General features: G+C 39.0%; 1 protein-coding gene across 1 annotated transcript; it reads left to right on the top strand.

Moving 5' to 3' along the window:
- The first annotated feature begins 5311 nt into the window (after nt 1–5311).
- cfap91 (cilia and flagella associated protein 91) lies at nt 5312–11631 on the top strand. The gene is made up of 17 exons (XM_033614823.2): nt 5312–5473; nt 5590–5666; nt 7111–7268; nt 7389–7469; nt 7644–7700; nt 7798–7976; nt 8192–8369; nt 9192–9349; nt 9467–9625; nt 9713–9843; nt 9924–10037; nt 10133–10204; nt 10292–10438; nt 10521–10742; nt 10873–11021; nt 11104–11195; nt 11357–11631. The coding sequence occupies exons 1-17, from the start codon at nt 5386–5388 to the stop codon at nt 11542–11544; spliced, it is 2250 nt and encodes a 749-aa protein (XP_033470714.1). The 5' UTR covers nt 5312–5385; the 3' UTR covers nt 11545–11631.
- The last annotated feature ends 334 nt before the right edge of the window (nt 11632–11965 follow it).

Raw genomic sequence — 11965 nt, 5'->3', positions numbered from 1 at the left:
CCAACAGCCCTGCTCTAAATCATACTTTCTATAATGTTAAAAAAAATTCAGGTTTTGTTTAAACTAAGACAGAGATGTTGCTACTTTACATTCTGGAGGCTGTAGCTTTTGGTGCTTATGTATTACATTTCTGATATCTAGTATATTCTCACTGATATAACTGGTGAGGACAAAAACATCATAAACGCCACTCACTGTGACACAATAAAATGTGACAGCAGCACAAACTACACAGTCACCAAAATGCCAAGATCAGCTGATTCAACGCTTCCTGAAAACTTAAATCTCCTGATCCTCTTGTTTCCTGTGCTGGTGAAATGTATCCTGTGACTTAAATGTATCAGTTATCAGTAAATTATATCTCGATAAACACAATTTATGTAACCATTGTTTTGGTTATTTTATTTTATTTTATCCTATTTTATTTAATTAATTATCATATATTATTATATTTTTCTGTATTTAGATTAATTTCTTGTTCTCTCTTTTTTTGATTTCTAACTCCAGTATTACTACATCATATAATTCCTTTAAATACAAATAGAATACAAAAGAAATAAACAACAACAACATTTGAAAAGTCTGCCCCCCCCAAAAAAAAAACTTTAATCAAACATTATAACCTTAATTCACTGCATTTATTTTACTTTTAGTGAGGCTTTAGATATCAAACTGCTCACAAAGTTAGTCAAGAGCTAAAAGCTTTCATGCTGAGTAAGTGTTATTTGTTTGTGGTCTCATATCTGCTGGTGTCAGAACATCTTGCTCTGTAAGGGTTACACAATGCAGACTTGCTTACGTGTGCTGTTTATGGAGCGCCAATGTGGGTGCAGATGTTACTAAGGGACTTCATCCCCAGTTTGCAGATCAGAGATTAACTGACAGCAACGTATTTGGTTATCACTGAGTGTATGTGGTTATGGTCTGCGAGCTCTGTGCGGAGTTTGTGGTTCATGAGTACATCTTGCGATAAGGCATTTTGATATTAGCTGCCCTATATAAGATCAGGAAGGGTGAATGAACAGTAAAACTCAGCTTTTCTTTTTCTAGAGTGCATCCTCACTCTGCCTTCAGAATAACTGCCAAAACGTTCAATGCTGATAAACAACTTAAGAAAGGTACATAAAATCAACCCACACCTAGAAGACTCTGACTTACTGGTGTGTCCTCATAAACTCTACAGCTGATAGGATTTCAAAAACCATATACTGACATGTGAGGAAGTAATATTTGCAGTGATCTATGCTTTTAACAGGCATGAGGCTGTTCTCCTTTTTCTAATATTAGACAGTGTTTATTTTAACATGCATAGCAGAAGTTCAGCTGACTGTGAGCTGGCACACTTGGCTCTAAAACTAGCTTTTCCACAGAATTGCAAAACCTTCCAGCTGTGAAGTAATGTCGCTTTGGTCAGCTGTGTTCCTCATATCCAACAGGGGATAAAAAACAATAATCATATTAATAATAAATAATATTTAATTAAAAAAAAACATTAAAAAGTTGATGAAATAGCGACTTTACGGAGGATGAAAATACTCTTTGCCACATTTGGCGTGTACGTGTGTGTCTGAATGTGTGTGTGCACTGTTTCCCCTTGATAGCACAGACTTCCTGTTGATGTCAAAAACAACCTTTTTGGCAACCCAAAAATATGCTCTGAAGGGTAAAAAAACCGAGACACATAAAGTGAAACATTTCCTGAAAACAAATAGTAGGCAAAACAAATTACTTATGTGTATTTCCTGATTTTATATTCTATCAACAATTTAAGCCAATTAAAAAGTGACTGTTGAATGAAAGTAATTTAATTTCTTTTTTACCATTAAAACACCTGATAAGCACTTAATTAAATGTATGATTTCTTATCACATAAACAAAGGAACACACTGTTTTATCACATGGTCTAAGTGCAAAAAAATGTTCAGAGTGAGACTGAAGGCAACTGTAACATCTCACCAGTCAGAACTGAGACATTACCATGAAACTAATTATGATCCCTCTCTGCCTGCCAACTCATCTCCAGTCCTGGTTCCCAATTGGGGGTCCTCACCCCTAGTAGGTGAGTAGGGGTCACCAAAGCTTCTCTGGGGGCATCATGAGGCCTTCTTGAGTTTGAAGGGTGTAAAGCAGGATTTACACTTGTGTTACAGCTCTGTGCAGAGACTACGCTCTAGCCTACACATGTGGCCTACATTGTGTGAGCATTTACAATTGTGCGGTGGTGTGTCTGTGTCACTCTGCAGCCACACCTCCAAAGAACTTGTCAGTGGCAGGGTTTCTGAAGTGCTGTAAAATTTGGTTGATTCAAAACACACCCATAAACACACATTAAATACACATTAAACATGGCTTAATAGAGACTATTTCACACACAAGTTCACAAATTGGCTTCAGTATAACTCGCAGCATTCACAGACAAACACTTGTCTTGATCTGGACACATTTTCCCCACAAATACAACATGCTAACGTTATTAGCACAAGTTTGTGGCATTTTACATTGTATTAATTAGCCTAGCGACTAGCTAAGCTTTCCTCTACTCATAAAAAGCTGGGACAAATCACATACAAGATTTAAAATGCTATTTTGTGGGGGGCTTTATTATCTTCACATCATATTTAGTGTTTCTTCCGGTTACAAAATAGACAGGAGGTCTGCGTCACCGCAACGTGTAGTTTCATTTTTGGGGAGATGCACGTCATAGACTCTATGTTGACGCAGAGCCTACGCCTACGATGTTTAGGTCGAGGGACTGTGAGGATATGGGCAAAACCTTCAGCTTGCTCCTCTTGCGTCCATTGTGGACTTTGAGGTGTGTTCAGGATCATTGTCTTGTAGAAGCCATTCTCTCTTCATCTTCAGCTGCTTTACAGATGGTGTGATGTTTGCTTCCAGAATTTGCTGGACTTTAATTGACAGGTCTTTTCTCCAGAAAGCATCAGTCTTGTTTAGATGTTCCTTTGCAAACTTCTGACACTGAATTTCATGGTGAGGATGCAGGGAAGGTTTTCTTCCGATGACTCTTCCATGAAGGTCATATTTTATTTTATCATAGACTGATGTAGATCTATCATAATGACACTGCTCTGTCCTGCCCTCCTCCTCCTCCTCCCTTCATTCACCTTCTGTCAGTTACTGTCTGTGACAGCCTTGTAGCCATTTCTATTAATCCATGTAAAGAAAGACCTTGCCACTTAATTAGTATTACACTCGTCATGCCTTCTGTTCATTTTTTATCTGGATCACAGTGCAAGATAACTACAACTAGAAAGCCCTTTAGAGCAACTAACCCCACTGCAGCAAGTTGATAACTAAATGGAGTCTACTGAGATGATGTGTGCCATTTTGACGGTGTATTATGGCAACTTGTGCTGTGTCAGACATCCTGTTGATGATAGATAGTGAAGGATAGCTCAGACGGCTGAGCTCTGGATGTTGCACTAATCTGCATTTTCAAAATATCGAGATCAGGGATGTCAAACATGCGGCCGTGGTCCAGAGCTGGCCCGCCAAAAGGTCCAGCTCATGTAAAGGCTGAGGTTTCAGGAGCAGTTTGAACAGTGAGTAGATACTTAACGTAACATGCTGCACTTTGACCAGAATACAGCTCTCTGAAATAACAATGAATACTTACTGTGGTCATATTTAAAGATATTAAACATTGTGCAAAATATTGTCATTCAGCAGCTTCAGTACAAAAGAATCTGTATCAGACTCCTATCCTAAAACAATATGGGTGGAAATCTGCTGCTGAGGCACTGACAAAACTTTAGATTGTAAATGGTTTGCAAGGCAGGGGATGACTTCACCTGCTTCTTCAGTAGCTTCCACTCTAGTGGGAAATTATGAAAAGTCACATTTCATAGTGAGTAGTAGACTGACTAAGTGTGGAAACTGAGACATATTCTTGAATTTGCATATAGTTTTTCGTAGGATATTGCGGGCTGCATCAGCCCAGTCTAGATGATTTGATCTTGATAATGCAGTGTGGTGTGTGTGTGTGTTGTAGTGTGTGGATTGTGGTTTATGTATTCTATTGTGTCTTCCATGTTTATAGTGTATTCCAGTTGTATGATGTTTGAAACTGTATATTTTTGATAACATTTTTAGGTCTACATATAAAAGCCCAACTAGGGACAAGAGCTGAAAATTAGCATTGGACTCTCTGTGCAACACATCACTCCCATTCTCTGTATTGGAACTATGTTAGATTGCATTGTCCCTATGAAATGCAAATTTTAGAGAATTATTGATGCAGGTCATTGCAATAAATGGTGCTTGTTGGTCACTCTAAAACACTTAAAAACACAAACACACTCAAAAAGAAAAAAGACCTGGACATAAAAAAGAATATTTTACATTCAGTGTATCTTGTCTATGTTGATTTTTTTTTTAAAATAAACCAGAAAGAGTGGTTCTTGCTTACTTTATACTCCAAGGAGTATTGTGTAGATAATAATAAATAAATTGGCTTTTAAATTTCGTCTTCAAGTTTTGTGAGCTTTGACAAAAAATCCACTTTTATTCATTTCATTTCAGTGTATATAAAATGACTTGTCATACGCTAATTATAAGTCAGTCACAAGGGTGGCTTCAGATGTTACTGCTCTTGAACTTTTGTATTTTTTATGATTGACAATTGTGAAGAATACTGTAAATAACTGTCATGTAGCTTAACAGTAAAATACTGACAGCAGGGTTGCCAGTATTTTACTGTTAATTTTACAGTTCTCCTACTGTCATCTACTCTACACTGAATTACAGTACATTGCTGTATTTTCTTGATATTACAGTAGACTACTGGCAGCAGGGTTGCCAGGAAGTTACTTTCTTTTCTAGTTTGCTCACTGTAAACGTATTTACACCTATAATAAGGTGTACTAAAACACAGTATAGTGCTGTATTTTGTTGAATTTACAGTATACTTGTGGCAGGGTAGCCAGAATATTGTTTTTTTTTTCTCTCTCAATTAACGATGGAACTTCACCATAATCTCAAATACAGTACCATATAGTAATTTTTGTAAATATAGCATGTTACTGGCAGTGTTGATGACAGCCAATCACTGTGAAGTAAGCACTGTCTTTACTGTAACCTTCACTGTGATAAATATTAACATACTAAATTATTTAGTGAACTAAAATGCAGTAATAAATAATTATATGGAAAAGAAGCGACTTACAACTACCCACATCAATACATCTCATTATATGTAAATAATAAACATTTGATGTGATACATGAAAAAAACGGCTCTGAAATAGCCCCTCCCACTTCGAACGCTCAGTTTACTGTCTCCATGGTAACGCTGCTACCACAGAGTTCATTGATAACGCTGCCAGGGAGAGAAATTCGTCGATAAAAAAGCGTTAATTCAAATAAGAAAATGAGCGTGTCTGTCACTCGTACAATCCCTAAGAAAAATGACACAAGGAGAGTTGTCATGCGGGAGCGGGTTTATGACCACTTGTACGGTAAGTAAACTCGACTAAACGTCAGCTACGCGAGCTAAAGCTAACACCAGCTGACAGCTTGCTAGCTACGTTAGCATGCTAACTTGGTTGACATTAACCGAGCTGTTCTGCCACAGATCCAGTCTACACCGTGTCATCAGAGATAGACCATGCCAGGTCCAACCTCAGGGCCTTTGCATCTAAGGACCGAATTGTAAGTTGGGTCAAAATTTATCACACAGCAACACATTAGTTGTGTTTCTAACATTAAAGATAACTTTTGTCATCAGATAACATTAACTAATAACCAGTTAAGCCCTAGTATGGTGCAGATACTCATTATTTTTACCATAAATAAATTTGTACAGGTGCAAAGAAAGAGGCAAAAGTTACTTTGGCTTATTAACTCTTAAGAAATATATAGTGGGTTAAACTCTATTGTTATGAAGTTGTGTTGCCCTATGTTGCTTGTGTTGATCCTAAGAAGGTGTTGACTTGTTTACAGGATAAGGTTAAAATATGTGAAAACTTTGCTTGACATTTTATTTCCAGAATCCCTCTTTTAAGCAGACAAATAGTTTTTTAGATAAGAGCATTTTTGTGCTGTTTGTACAGTAATATTCATATTTAACTTGTTTGTAAAAAAGACTATGGAGTCAATTGGTATCTTAACTAGAGTTTGTCTATGGGTCGATCATTCCTGGGTTTTTTTGTGTGTTTTTTTTTTTTTTTACATAATATACAAAGCGTACAAACTATTATGTACACACACATAATACCTTCGACTTAGGACAAGGCAAAAAAGGAGGGGGACTGAAGTAAAATCTATCTAGGAAAGCTTAAAAAAATAATAATAAAATAAATAATAAAGTTAAAAAGGGGGGAAGGGTGTAGGAAAGGTGGATGTATGCTAAATTAACCCTTGTCAGAGGATTTCATATAATTGAAAGTTTATAAAAGGTTGCCAAATTTTGTAAAAATTTCTCCTCTTGTTTTTTAGAGAAAAATTAACTTTCTCTAGTTTCAGATGCTTCATTACATCATTCATTAGATCTGAATGTGTTGGTGTAGTTTTCTGTTTCCAGTTAAGTAAGATCAATCTGCATGCCAGAGGGCAGTCAAATGATACCATGATGTGTTCCACACTGTTCTTTACAGGGTTAGAGTCCACAGTTCCTAACACCGCCATCAAAGGATCTAAGTGAATGGGTCTTTGTATAATTCTTGATAAGGTCTGAGAAATATTGCTCCAGTAGTTTGATCATTCCCGTTTTTTTAACTTTTTACTACAGCTTAATTTACCCTCACACTATGAATTGTAATACTGCCTGGGCTGCCACATGTCCCACTTATCTCAATAAAATTCAAAAGAGATTTTTGAGAGTGACTATCTCAATGTTTTCACTTAATTTCTTTTTCCTGTATTTTCTATACACGTATGTGCAAATAAACTAAACTATTCTAATAAATAAATTTGAACAAACTGAGCATAACTCAGATGCAAGTTATAATTTACCCATTGCTGTTTACCTCTCCTTCTCAACTACGACCCATGGCCAATATTGTTTCTCAGTTGTTACTGTTTATGCATGAGAAAAAAAGAAATGGACTGAATGTAAAATGCATTTGCTGACAGTATTTCTCTCTGCCCTTCTCAGAGGAGAGTGCCTGAGTTTGGGTCTATGTTTAGTAACCTGCCCCACCACCCAGGGTACACTGTTCAGCTGGACCTTGCAGACCCAGTGCCAGCCTCTATTGATCGTCGCTGGCGAGGCCACACGGAGCAGCGCAGAGAGGCACTGCAGCAGCTGGCTGGGTAAAACCAAAAGAGACAACAATTTAATGAGCAGCAGCTGATGAGTTGTATTAAATCAAGGTTAACTCTGTTACTCATTACAAATATAAACTAGGTCCCTTGGCATTATCTTCTTGACAGGGTTATTCCAAATGCTCAGTCATGGCTGAAAAAGAAAGAGTGTCATGTGACCGGAGCTGATCGCTGGAAATACTTTAAGCGGTTTGTTTGGCCTGAATGCACTCTGATACTGTGAATATGGTGGAATACAATCATAGTAACTTGGCTTTGCAGCAGTTATTTCAATCTGATGTAATGACAATTAATTATAGATTAATGCTATGCTGCAGTTTTCACATAAAATATTGACATCATTTGGCATTCTGTGTCCTTCAGTCCTCTGATTCCCTCTGGACAGCAGCTTCTCCCAGGTGTGATTTTTGCATTGCCTCAGTAAGTTCAACAATTTCTTACGCTTCTTTATTTTCCATCTATTTCTGTTGTGCCTTTTTGCTGGTAGAGGGTACATCCTCTCCTTTTGTCCCATCAGAGAAGACTTTGTATCCACTGGTGGACAGAATGCTGAGCAACAGCCCACCCACTTCACTGTGGGGGTCCAAACAGACTATAGAGAAAGTGAAGCACAAACAGACCCGTACAGCCCTGAGTATGTGGTGCAACCTGGGACATCTCCCTCAGAGCTCCTGCAGCTGGCAGCTTTGACTTGGGGTACATGCTCAACTGTTGAGATCTTCATTAGTATAATGTACATTTACCTTTGGTAAAAGTATTCAGCCCTCCTAGTGGTGCTCTGAGCTGAATAATCTACCAGTGCCTATCAGCTCGGTTGTGCTTGCATCATTAGTGTCTCATGATTATTTTGCCAAGGCCTCTTACTACTTATGAAAATTAAATGTAAAGCCTCTCTGATGACATTCCCTCAGGTCGTGGTCTGCCTGCAGGCCTGGCAGAAGTGGAAATGATAGAGCGGGCACGAGCCAAACGAGCGTGGGAGGCCACTCTTCCTCCGTTGAATGACCTGAGTCAGCTGGACAAAAGGAGACGTATGATGGAGGAGATGGAGGTCAAAGAGTGGGCTTTCAGAGAGGGAGAAATCCAGAAGTAAGTGGTTCTTGCCCTTGACCGCTATTATTCAGCTTCTTTTATACCTAACTGAAAAAGACAAGTAGAACACGAAATACCTAAAATGTTGTTAGTGCAGTGTGTGGCACAGTTTTGACCTGTTAGCATGTACGTATTAGCCAGCTAGTATTGATATCTGAAGCTATCTGCTATTGCAAATGTCCTACAGCAAACTGTGAAGTCCCTAAACTTGTGTTGCTGTCTTTTTTGATACTACCACCAGGAAGCCAAAGTTAGAAAACTGCAAATACGTTAACAGTTCTTCCATTATGAAGGCAGTTTATCTCCACTAACATATGCTACTGGAGCTAATACAGTGGTGCAGGGATTTTATTGTAGGCCAGAATTTAACATCGCCCTAGTTCCCTCGACAAAAAGCAGATGGAATTTTTCCATTTGATTTTAGATAACTGCAGAAAATAAGCTCTGAGGCAAAGAAAAGTTTATGATACTTACAGGTTTGGTTCAGCAAATTATTCTTCACAAGTGAACACCACTTTTATGATTTTTAAAGTGTCAATGCAATCACCAGAAGTAAACAGCTAATTTTAGGCTGTAAACAAACTCCGCCACAATTGCAAACGTATTTTTTAAAACACATAAAAGCTTCAAAATACACAAGTGGGACATTTACTGATGCATTTTATATCATAGAACAAAACCTGAAAATATCTTAACCTTCAAAAAATTTACTTCAAGATGAGGGGACCGTAAGTGCAAAAATTCTTGATGTTACAGGTGTCTTTACCGTACAAAACCTGCCCTTCTGCAATGATCTCTGTGTCTGTGGTTTGTTACCAGGTTGCAAGATGTTCGTCTTGCTATGCTGAAGGACCTTTTAAGGCGGAGAGATGAGGCCCAGAAAGAAGTCACAAACGACCGACTCAACCAGATGTATTCTAAACTCCTAAAAGACAAAGAAACCAAGCAACAAAAGATTCACAATGACTACCTCCGGTGTAAGATAACCGCTGTTTCTGCTTTAACACAATATTCTGATCATAAATGTATTATTCAAGGGTTCTGTTTATGCTTTCTCATCCATGTCTTATTTTTTGTTGTTATTTTGTCTGTAGTGCTGAGAAAACTGGAAGCTAAGAGGAGAAATGTGGAGGGCAAGCGAGAGCAACCTGTCAAAAGCTATGCAGATTCTCGGCCATATGCCCCTGGGAGCCGCAGGGATACATTCACCCGCAACAAGGAGTTAAAAAACTACTACTTAGACACAAGTGAAGGTCTGGATCTCTGTTTTTGGACAAGTTGAATTTAGTTAGAGATAACAATGTCCCTTTATTGTTAAGGTGTTTTTTTGTCAATCATAGGTTTACTAAAACTAGAGGCAGGACTCTCTATGTCAGTCCTCAAGTCAAGCTACCAAAAATGCAAAATCAGCATCAAGAATGTGATGAAGCCCCCTGAGAGCAGAGAGGTCGAACTAATGGAGAAATACAAGGTAAGGCAGAAAGAAATATGTCAGTTAAGCACATCACATAAGATTTACATACACATGGATTGTTAATTGTGGCTCCACAGGCCCTTAGGGAGGCGGAGAGAGAGCAAGCGACCAAGAGATCTTTGCGTTTTCTTGTCAAGAAGGAGAAGCCTGCTCCTCGTCCTGTCACCCCCAGAGTGGAGGAGCCACCAGAGGTCAGCGAATATCTCTGACTCTAGCTGATACTAACCCTGTTCATCCTACATGTTTAATTTTGATGATGTTACTGAAATTATATGTCCCTCATTAGGGGGATGAAGAGATGGAGCTTGCAGTCATCCACTTGCAGAAACTACTGAGAGGACGAAGTATCCAACATGAGGTCTGAACATGTCTGCATGCACAGAAATGTTTGCATGTGTTTCAAGTTCTAATCTCATCTCTATTCACCTCTGCCTGTGTTGTACAGATGTTTAAGGGCAAGGAGAACTATCAGGAGCTCATCCAGGAACTGAGGACTGTCCACGCCCTGCAGAGTGAGGAGCAAGAGCTACAGAAAGCTGACAAAGACCTCATCATGACCCTTATAAAACAGAGAGATGAACATACACACAAGGTGAAACACAGACGTATTCACACACAATATAAACTCCACAAACACCAAACAATCTCATCACGCCTTCTCTCTATCCTCCCAGGCCTCTCAAGTAGAAGCATCTCAGGCCGGAGTGGTCGGTTCAGAGCTTGAACTCCTGTTCGACACATTGTCAAAGGAGCTGATTCACCTCCAGGAAGAGCGCAGGATCCACGCCTTTATACTACTGGCTGAGAGAGACCGTCGTCAACGAGAGGCTGAGGAGAGCGGGAGGAGACAGATAGAAGAGCGCAGACGCAAAGAAGAAGATGAGATCTTTAGACAAGTGCGTACATGTGCCATTTTTTTGGTAATGAAGGTGCAAAGGAGATAGTTATAAGAAAAATATATGTGTGTGTGTTTTGCACATGCTGTTATACTTAGCTTGTGTTTGTGTCCTTAACACTATGTCACAGGTGGTGCAGGTTCACCAGGAAACTGTGGATTTGTATTTAGAGGACATCATCCTCGGGACCATGGAACAGACAGCTGACCAGCAGGCCAGAGAGGACATCCGCAAGAAGGCAAAGGAGGTCAACGACATTGCTTATGCCATGGAGGAAAGGTAAGAGATGCTGCAGCATGTCTGCTAATGCTTTACATTCAGAAATTGAAACGACAATAAACAAATTTGTGTGTCTGAGTAGCCGGAACAATCTTCAGTCGGAGGAGATTGTGTCAGAGTTGGTGTACAGTTTCCTCATCCCAGAGGTCGAGAAGATCTCTGTCAGACAAAGAGGTTTGAGAGATTTTTCTGATTCCATTTTATTCACACATTATCATATCAAACTTTAAGACCATTTCACTTATTAAAAACAAACAAAAATGACAATTGAATGATAAAGTTAAGGGGCAGATGCTTTGCTTCCTGAATCTAACTTGGTAATTTCTCTCTCCCAGTGCACCAGAGGCAGCGTAGACACTTGCAGGCAGCTCGGAGCATCATTCAGGGAACTGCAGAGCATTCTGGGATCCTTCCTAGTAATCTCGGAGCCTCACAGCTGCCCTGTCCCTCTGAGAGAGCTGCCAACCAAGTCCTCAAGGAGATCAGCCGAGTGGAGCAGGAGGTAGCACCACATTCAAAATGAGCGGAGGACTAAAAACACAAACAGTGTACTGAGATGCAGCCTGATGTTAAATTTATTATTGATATTATTAAAGTGTAAGTTCTATAATCATCATTGTGGGTAACTGGGTTAATTATAGGCTTTTGATTATTACTACTTACATGTACTATAGCTTGATTGAACTATAAGAAATACAGTGCATCTATCAGTCTTTTGTTATTGTTGACCACAAGAGGGCAGAAAAGCTCCAAACAAACAGCCTGTTGTGACTTAAATGGTTGTGAATTCCTGTCAAATTTGGGCCCAAACTGCCAAACAGCTGTTGTTAACAGCAATTTAGCTGTGAATATGTGTGATAGATTGCTTCCATGTATAAGCTGATCATAGATATATATTCAATCGGCAATGAAATGCCATTAAAACAGACATAGGGACAAGAGAA

The sequence above is a fragment of the Epinephelus lanceolatus genome, chromosome 14, assembly GCF_041903045.1.
Source record: "Epinephelus lanceolatus isolate andai-2023 chromosome 14, ASM4190304v1, whole genome shotgun sequence".
Lineage (NCBI taxonomy): Eukaryota > Metazoa > Chordata > Actinopteri > Perciformes > Serranidae > Epinephelus > Epinephelus lanceolatus.
Note: the sequence above shows the minus strand (reverse complement) of the source record. Positions and strands in the feature narration are given on the sequence as shown.